Consider the following 14,973-nt stretch of genomic DNA (forward strand, 5'->3'; position numbering starts at 1 on the left):
GGGGACTACACTAATCTAAGTGTTTCGTTAATAGCCCCTTTATAGGATTCCCAGAGATATTGGGGTGGGGGAAGAAACCCACTTCTCATAAGCATTCTTTAGTTTATTTCAACATTCTTATTGGCTGGCATCAGTGTTGAGTTTGAAGAGAGGATGAATAGAAAGCAACTCATAATCCTAACCACCACTGTGTTCATTTTATTCATTATACTTCAGGTGTGTACAGAGAGACATTCCCCTGGTATCTGGGCAAAGAGGCCCCTAACTCTACTTCTGTTTATCAGGGGAAGAGCAGAGATAATTTTGATGCCCTAAAATATTTTGGATGAAAGAAGCCCACGGGAAAGACGTGCACTCAAGAAAGATGCTACATTCTGGTATTCTGTCTCTTTCTGCAGGAAGTCTGAGAGAAAACTAGACTTTGTCTTGACAATGTGACTGAGAAGAGAGCTGGACTGGTGGTAGCAAGCATGACTTGTCCCCTTAGCTAAGCAGGGTCCACCATGGTTGCATGTGAATGGGAGACTAGAAGTGTGAGCCCTGTAAGATATTCCCCTCAGGGGATGAAGCCGCTCTGGGAAGAGCATCTAGGTTCCAAGTTCCCTCCCTGGCAGCATCTCCAAGATAGGGCTGAGAGATATTCCTGCCTGCAACCTTGGAGAAGCCACTGCCAGTCTGTGTAGACAATACTAAGTGAGATGGACCTATGGTCTGACTCAGTATATGGCAGCTTCCTATGTTCCTATGTTCCAAGACAGCCAGACAACCATTTTTGCATGGAGGCTGCTTTCTTGAAGCCAGAGAGCAAACCACAGCATGGGAATGAAGATGCAAAGTCTCTGGAGCTTGTCTGCACCTAGCTGAGTGCAGCCAGTGACCATTTGAAGCGCATATACACACATCAGATCGCTGCCCATGTCTGCAAAGGAGTTTGCTTCCGTCCCTCATTTGGTCTAACGATCTGTATTGATCCCCCAGAGAAACAGGCTAGTCACAGATTTATTCCGATAACCACTGCATCAGTGCAAAATGCAGACAGCACTATTATCCTCACCCACTCTCCACACTCAAAGCACGAGGCCTGCCCACTCTTGGAGTATGTGTTGTACATATTCTAACTTACTAACCCCCATGAGATGAAAACATAAAAGCCTTTGCAACTACTCACAAGCAAGCACTTGTGTGCCATGAATTAAGAAAGAGGATGGACAGGGGGCTTTAGGAGAACGATGAAAGTTAACACACACCGATGCACTGTTTGAGAAGGAGGTTTCGCTAAAATTGAAACTTTCAGCAGCAGTTAACTGGATCCACTGAATTTGTAAAGCAACAAGAACCTCATAAATAAGCAAGCTTATGCATAGTGCAGACACCAGCATCGTCTACACCGGCCGACAAGCGTACGCCTCTCCAAGGTGTCAGGCTGGAGTTGCCAGGGAGTGAACCTGACACCTTCTGCATACAGATGCCCTTCCACGGAACTATGGCCTCATCCCTTACGGGGAATATTTTAACAGTGCTAACATGGCAACTCCCAACCAAGAGCAAACCAAGGCGGCCCTTGATTAGCCAAGGGGACAATCTGTGCTTGCTACCACAGGACTCTCTCTCCCCATTCCCTCCCACTTCCCTCTCTGCTTTTCAGAACACAGAGGGTGCCAAAATTGAGAGGCTGGAAGTGTCTCAAAATCACCCGTCCCCACCACCTTCTGCCTTTTGAAAACACAGGATTGCTGCCACCATCACCACCATATGAAGGGAAGTAGGGAATTGACAGGGCTGCTTGGGTGGGTGGAGGAATCAGCAAGTAGGGAAATCAGCAGGTAGGTAGGAGGGAAATGTCCTATCCTGCATGCATAGAGCACTACTAGCTTTTCTCCTAGAATTACAGCGTGAAAGGGCCCGGAGAGGGAGCTGTGCCTCCTAAGAACTTGCTGAGCTGCGGCAAAGACAACACAGGACTGACTGTGTTGTTCAAGTGAATGATGAACTTGAGCATAAGAGCTTGCTGATGCTACCTGGCGACCGGTGAAGGGAGGAATTGCCTCTCCAGGAAATTCGGAGGAGAACTTGAGTCCTGCCCTCACCACCTGGCAGGGAAACCTTGGAGGGGGCTCGAGCCCCATCACCCCCACCAAGTTTACACTCCCCCTCCCCCTCCCCCACCAAGAGATGATCATGAGGCATTGGGCAAAACCTACAGGCCCTTTGCTCTGCAGCTGAGCTCTGCCATGGAAAGTCTGACCTTGTTCACTTTAAAGTCCTAAGTGTCTTAATTAGCCATTTTGGCTGGCGCTGTATCCATCCCACATCGTTAGCACTCATCACTTGCCGCCCACACGAGCCCCAGAGCACGCCTGCTGCAGAGGCCAGAGATAAATCTAATGACTAACAGGGCAAACAGGAATCGCTGTGCTGATTGTAGCAAAACCTCAATATTTCCTCTCTCTCCTCTTAACTCTCAAATAATGCAATGCCAGACAATGTTGCATTCTAAAAAGGGCTCACAATCTGTTTGATGTGTCCAGTGTGTGAATCCCTGGGAACTTTCCCCTTTGAGAGAAGCGGGATTCTAATGGCAAGGAATGTTTTCTTGCTGGTACTGCTACCTTCATGTGAGAATTTAAAGCTCCTAAAGATGTAATGGTCCTCAAAATCATCTACCTTCACAATAGGCAAGAGAGAAGACAACTGGCCTTATCTAACCCCAGCACACCATCCCTGCAGTGTCTACCTTAGGTTTCTTTTTAGATTGTGAGCCATTAGGGGACTGGGAAGCATCTTATTTATTTACTTTTTCTCTGTAAACTGCTTTGATAACTCCTGTTGAAAAGCGGTATATAAACAGTAGTAACAGTAGTAATAGAACAGGGTATTTTCATTGGTAGTGTCCTGGTTGTGGAATGCACTGAAGTGACATTCACTCTTTTACTGTATAGACATCAGGTAAAAATAAAATAAAATACTGCTCTCTCAGGCATTTAACTAATGCTTTTTAAAGCTTGCTATGGTTTTTATTGCAGTTTCAAACCTGTTTTGTTGATATGCCTGCATGTGATATCCTTCTGTTTATTCTTTTTGGGGGACTATTGCTATGTTTTAATTGACCTTTTGTCTTGTTAACAAGCTTAAAAACTTTTGAAGCTGGAAGGTAAAAAAGACATTTTTAAAATAAATACATCAAATCAGTCTAGGCAAACCTCCTACATTCTGAGGGAGGATTTGTTTCAACCAAGCAACCCTAGGAGATTAATTCATGTGACACATATACCCCAAACTAGATATTCTACTCAATCCATGGCTGTTGCCCATAAGGAAAACCATGTGTTTAACTACAAATATTTATATACAGCTTTTCAACAAGTTTCCAAAGCGAAATAATAATAATTTCTCTTCCAAAGAGAAATAATAAATATATAAAACAAACAGATCCCTCTCCTTGCTCACAATCTAAAAAGAAACTGAAGACAAGACATTAAACATAGTCACTGGAGAGGTGCTGTGCTGGGGGTGGATAGGTCCAGTTGCTCTCCCCCTGCTCAATAAAGAGAATCACCCCTTTAAAAATGGGCCTCTTTGACCCACACTCTGTGATTGCAAGGAATGATTCAGAGGCGATGAAGGCTGTGTGAATGAAAGAAGAAGAAAAAACAAGCATTTGGCTACAGAGAGGTTCTGATTCCAACCCCTGCCCCTGATTTAGTTCGCTTCTGACTAAGAAGTCAACTGCGTAGCCTGGTGATCCTTACCTTTTTTGCTTGCCTCAGGGCCAAATTGCCCCTTTACAGTGGTGAATTCAGTGCATTTAATCCCTACACCATTGTGAAGGGCAGCTGTGCCAAACATTTTGGGACAAACCAATTGGCCACACCCTCTGGCACATCTGCTGTGTGTTTTGAGACGCCCATGTCTCCTTTGCACATTGCATGTTCCCCGCAAGAATCTTCGCCCTATGCACAAGCATGCCGACTGTTGCATATGAATGGGAGACTAGACGTGTGAGCACTGTAAGATATTCCCGTCAGGGGATGGAGCCGCTCTGGGAAGAGCATCTAGGTTCCAAGTTCCCTCCCTGGCAGCATCTCCAAGATAGGGCTGAGAGAGACCCCTGCCTCTAACTTTGGAGAAGCCGTTGCCAGTCTATGTAGACAATACTAAGCTAGATAGACCAATGGTCTGACTCAGTATATGGCAGCTTCCTATGTTCCTGTTACAAAATGTCACTCATGCTCTGCCCCAGGCCCCAGTAGTGCAAGCACATCTCTACCCAGCAACAAGTCATGCCTTTTGCTGGGATCCTGATTGTGCTCCTAACGCAAGCCCATCAGGAATTATCCTCTGCAAAAGAATCGGATGTGCAGTGGGGCCATACCCACTGATGATCCACCTTCGACAGCTCCCACCGCAGGCCTACAAGGCATAGGGCCCAACCCCGTTGGCTTCTGATGCGCTTTCTCTCTCCCCTGACCAGTTCTCTGATTGCAAGGAAAGGAGTGGCAGCAGAAGTATCAAGGGGCCCGCCCCAAGATGGGTGGGCGGTGGTGGCTCGGTGCGGAACTGAGACCACCCTACTTTTCTTACCACTCAATGCTCAGGGACCTGGGACGCAAGGCAGGCAGCTCAGTGGAGCCATACTCCGCTTTCCTCCTCTTCTCCTGCTTCTGTTTAACTGATAACCGCTGCGTGAACTTAGAGAGGCTGCTCTCAGACCTGGGGAGGGGGGGAAAGGAGAGGCATTAACTTCACCGTAGCATCATCGCAGCCAGAGGGAACGGGAGCAGGGGGCCGAGATGGAGAAGGGCTGGGGGCTGAAGCAGTCAAAAGCCCAGGAGAGGGCCTACTACAGATTAATTCACCCTCAGTGTAAAATTAGTCATATTTACACAATCAGCGAATTTATTATTATTATTATTATTATTATTATTATTATTATTATTATTATTATTTCTATACCGCCCTTCCAAAAATGGCTCAGGGCGGTTTACACAGAGAAATAACAAACAAACAAGATGGCTCCCTGTCCCCAAAGGGCTCACAATCTAAAAAGAAACATAAGAGAGACACCAGCAACAGTCACTGGAGGTCGTGTGCTGGGGGTGGAGAGGGCCAGTTACTCTCCCGCCTGCTAAATAAAGAGCATGTAAAATGTGAACTTTCTCCTGGAGCATTTCCAGACAGCAGGCTTTACCACAGGTTAACTGCAGGGCTATACTGCGAGTTTGAATTTGCCCCCCCAAACCGACACAAAAAGTAGTTTTTCTTACCCCGGACATAAATCGGGCTATGCTCCAATGTGCAACGAAAAACCTGACCCGTGTCTGGAGTGCTCCCTGATAGCTCGCAGGGACTTCAGGGTAAATCTGGTTGATATATGAACGCACACCAGTGTTCCCTCTTAGGCGTGCGCGTGGGTGTGCGCTCACACATTTTTTAATGTCCGCTCAGTTCATTTTAGATCCCGCTCAGGTTGAATCAGGAAGGCTCCACTCTGAATGCCTGTGCGCACACACTGCCTTGATACTGCCGCCCAGAACAAAACTCATTCCGCACACAGATGAAAAAAATTAGAGAGAACACTGACGCACACCCTCAGATCTGGAGAACTGAGCTAAAAGCCCCATCTGGAAATGCTCCAGCTCTTGCGTGGAAGATGATTTTAAGGGAAGCATGGAGATTTTAAGCCATTTTGGCAACAGCGAGCCAGATTACCAAATCAGGAAAAACACACTTGCCCCAACAGGTTTCAAAAGAGTAGGGCTTGAGACTTTTACCTCATTTTAATTGTCTCCCTGCATGAGCAAAGGGGTGGTAAAAGGAAGTGCAGGCTAACCAAACCCTTGTTACATGGTTTTGAGAAAACACCCTGAAACATAAATGGCGATTATCATCTCTATTCACTATTATAAAACAGTAACAAAACTGGAGTGTCTAATTTATTCTGGATTAATCAGACAAATACCATGTGAAATAAGGAAGGCTGTGAAGCCGGAGTGAGTGCACGTCTAATGCCAAGGAACATTTTAGAAGAAGTAGAGAAAGCTGAAGCAAAGAAAACATTAAACAAGTCAATGTCACAAGTTCTTTTTTTTTTTTTTTAAACCTAATGTAAGAACCCAACTAGATCAGGGCTACATGACTTTGGCCCTTCAGCTGCTCTTGGACTACAACTACTATCATCCTCAGCCACAATGGCCAATAGCCAGGGATCATGGGAGTTGTAGTCCAACATCTGCAGAAAGGTCAAAGTTGAGCAGTCCTGACCTGGATTAACACTTCCTTTCCTGAGCTCTCAGGCAATGGACTTTCTCACCATTAGCTTTCTAAAACCCTTTAACTGGAAATGTTGATGCAACGGAACCCACACGGTCACACATGCAAAATACATGCTATACTACCGAGCAGTAGACCAGCTTCTCTCTATACAGGCCATGCATGTCACTGATGGTGGGGCATGGAAGTCCTTGACTTTAATCATCAAGGCCTTCTCTTAACTGGGCATACCACCACCATGGTTAGATTTCTGAGGTCACCTGCTCAAGACCGGCCAACATAAATGCAACCAGCTAACTGAAGCAGATGGAGGTATTTTCAAGGCAACCAAGATATTCACTGAAGAACTTGGTGCCACCTTAAAGACTAGCAAATTTACTCTACCAAAAGCTTTCATAGGCGAGGAGTCCATCAGATGTTAGTTGGGTGACACCTTAAATACCCTTTTCCTGGTTTTGCAACGGATTCACTTATTCACTTGTCTACTGCTCTGGATCAAGAAGAGTCCTTCTTGAATCATCAGAATTTTTAGAATGGCAACTTTATTTTCTATTCTTGCTAGAGTGATGTAACAGAAACACAGTAGTCAACCAACACAATGGTCCCTGTGTGGCCCATAATCCCAGTGGCTGAAGCTCATTAGTCAACAATGATTAATGAGCTTCCAAATTACAACCAGAACTCCTGTCTGGCTGTGGCTGCTGTTGGGTTCCCCACATGTACATTTTCATTTGCCTTGCCTCCTAACTTGCTCCCATCCCTAGCCTGGCTTCTGCACCTGGTTCCGCCGCTGCCATTCTTTTCTTATGGCATCTGGCACTTCAGCTTCATGGGCAGGCTTGACTAACAAGCAGAAGGTTGCCGGTTCGAATCCCCGCTGGTATGTTTCCCAGACTATGGGAAATACCTATATAGGGCAGCAGCAATATAGGAGGATGCTGAAAGGCATCATCTCACACTGCGTGGGAGGAGGCAATGGGAGACCCCTCCTGTATTCTACCAAAGACAACCACAGGGCTCTGTGGGCACCAGGAGTCGAAATCGACATGACGGCACACTTTACTTTACTTTATGCTGGACCTCCTACCTTTTGGGGTGCCCTTTGGGCTGGCTATGGGCCTGCCCCGAGTACCTATCTAGTACTTCATCCTACAACCACCCCACATATAATGCACGCCCCAAATCATGCTGTCAACTGCAACAATGGCAAATCAATGCTCTTATAATGGCTTCAAGTTTGTGGTTTTTTTCCACCCCCACAACCCCTGCCTGCCCTCAGTCCCCACTGTACACTACTTGGTGCATATAGGCCAGGCCTGCTCACCTTAGCCCCCCCCCCGTTGTTTTTGAACTACAACTCCCATAATCCCCAGCCACAGTGGCCAATAGCCAGGGATTATGGGAGTTGTAGGCCAACATCTGCAGGAGGGCCAAAGTTGAGCAGCCTTGATATAGGCTATTACTATCTATGGCATCGTAACAAAAATGGTTCAGAGTTAAGCAAGGGGAAAGGGGGAAATTTAGACAAATCAGATGAAAACAGAAACAGTACAACCTTCCACATATGCATCCATATATGTATGTGCGTGTGTATTACATATACCTAATTTAATAAATTTTTGCGACTTATTTAAACCAAATACTTTGGAAACATTTCTCAGAAAGAAAAGCCCGCTGTCTGTCTTTTTACAACAATAAAATAAAATAAACCACAAACGGCTAGCCATATTTCAAATAGATTTTTAAACACAGACATCTTCAATTCATTAACCCTGGTTATGGATTTATTTTGCAGCATATAAATTTGGTGTTGCTCACAACAGGGTGGAGACAGTTTTTTGGAGTGGGCAGCTGTCTGTCTAAATCTCACCACAGGGAAAGAGTCAGCACAGACATTTCAAGATCATTCTTAAACCATTTTAAAATAATAGTTTTTGGTGTTTGTTTTTTTTAAAAAATTTGATGGAAGGAGCGAGTACTTGCTTTTAGAAAAAATGAAGCTTGGCTCTGAAGAAAATGGTGGAGGGGAGTGAAGATATTTGATTAGGAACAATTACACATCTCATTAAAGCCTGTAAAATAGAGCTGAACGCTCAAATGCTGTCACTAAATTCTCTCCTGCATTCCATATCAAAGCTCAGGTGGTAATGAGTCATATTTCAATTAACTAGGACACAGTAAAACCAAACTCTTCTCTCTCAGGTAGTTTCTGCATTCAGATGCTCAGCTGAGGAACGGGAAGTACCCAAGTGACAGGGCTTAAAAGGGATAATTGGAGAACTGCCCTCCCTAAACCAGACATCCCACACACTGGTAGGTAAAACTTCATTCAAGGGTTGGGCGGGAAAGGGCTTAAGCATAAGCACCTCCTCCCTGCTATGATCCTCTGCTCCAAATCGTCCCTCCCAAAGCACCCTTTCCTGGGAAAACGTGTCTGTTTGGTTTGCTTATGTAGATTTGCACATAACATTACCATATGAAAAATACTTAAACCATGCTCTAAGGTTCACAACATGCACGAGTGGGTGCTCTTTTCCATCTAACAATGGATCCCACAGAGCCTGGGCTAATACATCTGAAATCTGCCCTGGGTGCCAACAGCCTTCCCAACTACTCAAGGTATTGGGAACTGGTCAAGATCCCAGAGATCCTCCCTGTTTCCCCACTGAATCACTTCCCCTAAGAGCCTCCATTTATGCTGCAGCAATCCCCTTTCTCAGCTCTTATGAAACGTTCACACCTTCCGGGGTGGCTGACGGATCCTTTCATATATTTAGAAAGCTTAGAAGCAATTACTTACAGAGTGTTGGGCTGTTTACATAGAGACTTCACTGCAGAACAGAAATAAGCTACATATACCTTCTTCATTGTGACAGCATACAGACACATTAACTTTCCCCTTGCTGTAGCCCTAAGCCCATTATGCTTAATCAGAAGGCATTATGTCTTCTATGGGCAGAAGGACTTTTAAATGAATCCAGTCCAAAGAATGTATAATCATTCATTTTCACAAAGTACGGAGCCACATATTACGGGGCTTAACTTTATTTTGCTGACCATTTTTTCATTTACTCATATGAAATGTGGCTCTCAGCCACCTTGGTGCACTGGCCATGAGGTTATTGGAACTGCAAAACATAGGTGACATTGCACTCAAATATCTCCTCTCAAATATATTTTAAATTAGCTGTCTCGATGATCAGTGACTCCTAGCTTATGCATCCTACAGTGACAATTCGAGAGAGACAGAGAGAGAGAGAGAGAGAGAGAGAGAGAGTAGCTGTTCTTCCATGGCCTTGTTCAAAAAACAAAACAAAAACCCAACCACCCTTACAGCACCATACAAATAAAAATAACAGCACATCCACTCTTACAGCACTTTCCAAGGGAGGGCCTCAAAGAGCATGGCTAGAGTTAATTAAAACCCTCACAATTGGCCTTTTGCTGATATCATCATAATCCCCATTTTACCGATGTGGTGCCTGGGGAGTATTTTTTTTTAAAAAGCAATTGCATGTGATGACTCAAAAGGGAAGGGCTCTGAGAAGAACCTTCTGTGGAACACAGGAAACTGCCATATACTGAGTCAGACCATTGGTCTATCTAGCTCAGTATTGTCTTCACAGACTGGCAGCGGCTTCTCCAAGGTTGCTGGCAGGAATCTCTCTCAGCCCTCTCTTGGAGATGCTGCCAGGGAGGGAACTTGGAACCTTCTGCTCTTCCCAGAGCGGTTTCATCCCCTGAGGGGAATATCTTGCAGTGCTCACACTTCTAGTCTCCCATTCAGATGCAACCAGGGCAGACCCTGCTTAGCTAAGGGGACAAGTCATGCTTGCTACCACAAGACCAGCTCTCCTCCGATGAGGAGCTGTGCCGGCTCCTCATCGTATTCTTTACAATTTTACTTTCAGAACTCTTTTTCCAGAGGCATCATGGCTCTCGAAACAGTTTTCCTGACTTCTACCAATAGATTGCTGCTATCCTTGGACAATATTAGCACTGCAGATGTGAGAGCATCTCCTCCCAGCCCATCCGGCATGCGAGAAGAGTCCCTCTCTCCCTCAACCATTTTGCTTGCTCTCTTATCACCAGAAGAAGCTTGAAATGGATCAATGCAGACTACAAGGCATTACAAGAAAAAGTACAAGATGATGAAGACTTACTTAAATGGACTGTCCGAAAATCCACAACAGGACTACGTTCCATTTACACACATTCTGTAAATGTTAGGACTGCATTTATACTACCATTTTACATTGAGCTTAATGCTGTACTTGTTGCAAATGCCTCTGACACAGGAACATTATATTTGGAAGAGCTAAATAATTATTTCATTGATGCTATAAAGCATGATTTCCATCAATGCATATGCGCAATGCAAACCCTCCAATGGAAGGTGGTTATGATTTATGTTGACTTTACTTGTGAGACCTCCTTGTTCTGCTGAATCCAAAGTCAGGATACAATGACAAACAAGAACCACTCCATCTAGAAGATGATGACATCCAAAGGCAGAATTTTGATCCATCTCCCATATTCATGGAATGACATGATATATAACCTTGAACGTGTCATGAATGGAACTATTCACTATCAAATGCCACTTTCAGTCTTTTACACCCAAGTTTATGGGAATGATTCACACAGCTGGAAAAGGAGATCTTAATACTATAGCCTTTCATTTCCCCTTGTAGTCCAAATGTGTACTTACATTTGGGAATGCTGGAAAGGAAAGGAGGAGCTGGGAAAATAGAGACCTGTCAGATTGATATTGATTCCCAGCAAGATCCTTGAACAGGTTATTAAGCAGTCTGTCTTTTACAACTATGATTTGATGAACATCTCTTTTTTATATATAAATGAAAAGAGAGAAGGTCATATAACCCCCTTCTTATGTCCTTCCAAAAGCATGAGAAAGCGTTTTTTTTGTCTCAGAATATTTGATTGACTATTGCTACATTCTTTGTTATGTTGGCTTTCTATGCTCCTGTTTTATTATTTTTGTTAATAAAAGTGTGTGGGGGGGGGAGATCTGTGAGAAAAGAATCTAGTGATTAGTATAGCATGAATATATCAAGAACAAGTCCTGTTCGGCTAATTCCACCTCCTTTTTTGAGAAAGTTACAAGTTTAGTAGATCATGGGAATGTGGTGGACGTAGTCTATCTTGATTTCAGCAAAGCATTTGACAGCCTCCCACGATATCCTTGTTGATAAGTTGGTAAAGTATGGGCTAGACAATGCTACTATTAGATGGATTTATAGCTACTGAATAATTGTACTCAGTGAGTACCAATTAACAGCTCCACATCATCCAGGGAGGAGATATCGAGTGGAGTGCCTCAGAGCTGTGTCCTGGACGTTCTTCACTCCCGGCTTTTAGTTCACATCTCCTCTGGAATGGAGGGTGTGCATTCACATATCGGCCAAATTTATCCTAAAGTCCCTGTGAGCCATTGGGGAGCACTTCAAACACAATTTGGGTTTTTCATCACAAGTTAGAGTGTAGCAAGAGAGTGTAGAGTATAACTGTAGAGTGTAGCAAGAGAGCCCTAAAGACTTACTTGTTTGGCCTGGCCTTCCAAAACAATTCTGAATTGTTTTAAATAATTGGTTTTGCCTTTGTTTTTTACTTGTTGTGCACCACCCAGAGCCTTTTGGACAGAAATGTAATAAAATAAATATAGAAATAGCTCCATTTATATACGGGGTAATGGCGCAGCAGGGAAATGGCTTGACTAGCAAGCCAGAGGTTGCTGGTTCGAATCTCCGCTGGTATGTTTCCCAGACTATGGGAAACACCTATATCGGGCAGCAGCGATAGAGGAAGATGCTGAAATGCATCATCTCATACTGTGCAGAAAGAGGCAATGGTAAACCCCTCCTGTATTCTACCAAAGAAAACCACAGGGCTCTGTGGTTGCTAGGAGTCTACACCGACCCGACGACACACTTGACCTTTAAAGAAATCAACTTTTTGCATCATTTTGCGGGAGGGCAACAGTAAAGCCTTGCAGAAAACCCAAAGTAAACCCAGCTGTCTGGGAAAGCTCCTGGTCCCTGTGCTGTACAACATTTTTATCAATGGCTTGGAGGATGGAAAGGAAGGAATGCTTATCAAATCTGCAGGTGACACAAAGCTGGGGGAAGGATAGGCAAGCAGAAGACAGAATCAAGATTCAGTCTGCTCCTGTCAGGCTCGGATATTGGGCCAAGCTCCACAAGATGAAGTTCAACCCAGACAAAAGTAAAGCGCTGCATTTGGGCATGAAAAATCAAATGTGAATGTACAGGATGGGAAGACCTGGCTTGGAAATAATACATGCAAATGGCACCTAGGGGTATTAGTGAACAAGTTGAACATAAGCCAGCAATGTGATGCAGCTGCTAAAAAAGCAAATGCAATCTTAAGTTGCTTTAACAGAGGCGTAGTGTCTAGATCATGAGAAGAAATTGTTCCACTCTATTCTGCAGTTCTGAGCCTTACATTTTAAGAAGGACATTGATAAACTGGAAGAGGTTCAGAGGAAGACAGCAAAGATTGAAAGGGGTCTGGGAAAGTCGCATGGTGAAGCTGCTGGGTACATTTAGCCTGGGGAAGACTGAAGGGGGATATAGTAGCTGTCTTTAAATATCTGCAGGGCCGTCGCATAGAAGGAGGAGTTGACATTCTCTCCCGCTCCTCAGGGAAGGACAACAATCAATGGACTGAAATAACAAGGAAGCAGGTTTGGCTAGACATAAGGGGAAAATTCTTAACTGAAAAAAGCTGTTCATTTCAGTCATCTCATGAGTGGAACAGTCCACTTGGTGCAGTGGTGGGCTCTTTTTCACGGCAAGTTTTCAAACAGAAGCTGAAGCGACATTTGCCACAGAGGCTATAGCAGTTTCCCACACTGAGCAGGCGTGGTGAGGAGGGATCCCAGTCCTTCAAGGTTCTTTTCGAACTCTAAAACAGTTGGAAATCCAGCTTAATACGGCCGCCGGGAAACCAAAGTGGAGAAGGGTTGGAACTCCCACTTAATACTTGCAACTCTAGGGTTGGAAGAACTCCAACTTAAGGGTTGGAACTTGGGTGCTGCCTCCAAGTTTCCCGCTCCCTCAAACAAGGAGGCATCCAACCCCGCTTGCGAATGGGGTTAACGGAAGGTCTCCCTTCCGCTCCCTCCAACTCTAGGGTTGGAACTCAACTTAAGGGTTGGCACTCCAACTTGACACTTGGAACTCTAGTACTGATACCAAGAAGCTAATTTCCAAGTAAAAACCAAGTGGTGATGTACAAGTGGACTTAAGCCTGCCTTCTCTTGCAAGTCCTTCGTAAAATTTCAACCTGATCATTTTTACAGCATTTAAATAACAATGTCTAGTTTATATATTGTGACATATTTGGCTAAAGTGGAAGCATAATACATCCAGAAACCAAGGGATCGCCACATCTTTTTTCCATCTGCTACAGTGTTTGTTTATTTACTCAGCATTTTTATTTGCTTATTTTAAACTTAGATTCTTAAGCTATCATCCTGTGTCACGATAAGTCTGATTCCCAGAACTTCCAAGCCATTACAGTACTCATGTATGAGCACAGTGGATTCGGTTTGTTCTGATTTTCGCAGTCATTATGCATTTGGAATTGAGATGTCTCAGTCTTTCTGAAGGGGTTCAATACAGGATGGATTCCGGAGCCAAAGATAACTAAAAAACTGTGAGCATTTCGTTTAATCAATGAACATAAGTGGTTGAGCCTTTTACGTGCTGGAATTGGTTAGAAAAGTTGTTCTATGACATTCATAACGGGTAACATCTGCAAAAGTCAAAACACAGTGAGGAAAAAATGTACATTGAAAAAACTCCATATTTAAAAGGATCCTTTAAATCAATACTTTTGTTCCTTCCAGTGTGGTATTTGTTGCCCACACAGCAGCTTGTAGTTGTGCCCTAGAACAGGGGTAGGCCACCTTGACTCTCCAGCGGCTGTTAACCCACAACTCCCATCCTCTCCAGCCACAATTTATTGTGGCTGAGGATGATGGGAGTTGTAGTTCACCACAGTTAGAGAGACAAAGTGGCCTGCCCCTGCCCTAGAGAAACATTCAGCTTAGCACATGGAAGACAGAAAGTGGAGGACAGGGGAATTATCCTCAAAATTAAGGCTGAATGAAATTTATTGATATTTACACTTCCTTCCATCCAATAAGATGAAAGAACCAAGCTAAGTAAGTCTAGGAGACATCCTTGGAACCCTTTATAAACTGCTCTGAAGCTCTGTGTGTATGCCTTGACTCCAGGGGAGAAAGTTGCTTCCCTCCCGCCTTTACATGAAAGCCAGATTATCAGGGAGTTCAGTTCTGCATCCAGTCCTGCATTTCTGAAGTTCTTCTGTGCTCCCCTGGAATCAAAGCATACATTCAGAATACCTTACACAGGGTTCCAAGGATATCTCCTAGACCCACTTAGCTTTGTTTTTTGGACCCAGTAGCAAGGACCAGGAAAGAAACTCAAATGACATATAGTTCTATGTACCTCTTTAATCTACACAGCTTTCGCAGCAAAATTGGCCATGACAAGCATGGGCCAACACACTCCCGAACACCCACTCCTCTGTAAAAACAAACCAACTTAAGCAAGTTGGATTTCAGGATCTCCTGGACTTCTCCTAAGGCCAAGGGATATAAAATTGTTGGTATATCATTGTCTAGTTAAATAT

The 14,973-nt window shown here is 44.2% G+C and overlaps 1 protein-coding gene across 11 annotated transcripts in view; it reads right to left on the reverse strand.

Annotated features, from left to right (window-relative positions):
• Window positions 1-14,973, reverse strand: part of LOC128336613 (ankyrin repeat and fibronectin type-III domain-containing protein 1-like) — a 427,021-nt gene that overhangs the window by 66,564 nt on the left and 345,484 nt on the right. For 8 of the 11 annotated variants that reach the window (XR_008312016.1, XM_053276526.1, XM_053276531.1 and 5 more), the window contains one exon: window positions 4,582-4,710. The exons of the other annotated variants lie outside the window; for them this stretch is intronic. Coding sequence is in view for 5 of the 8 variants with exons in the window: in XM_053276526.1 (XP_053132501.1) it covers window positions 4,582-4,710 (129 nt within the window). In the remaining 3 variants the exon portion in view is untranslated. The remainder of the gene's footprint in view (window positions 1-4,581; window positions 4,711-14,973) is intronic. 11 annotated transcript variants of the gene reach the window in all.

This window comes from Hemicordylus capensis, chromosome 13 (assembly GCF_027244095.1).
Source record: "Hemicordylus capensis ecotype Gifberg chromosome 13, rHemCap1.1.pri, whole genome shotgun sequence".
In the NCBI taxonomy this organism is placed as follows: Eukaryota; Metazoa; Chordata; class Lepidosauria; order Squamata; family Cordylidae; genus Hemicordylus; species Hemicordylus capensis.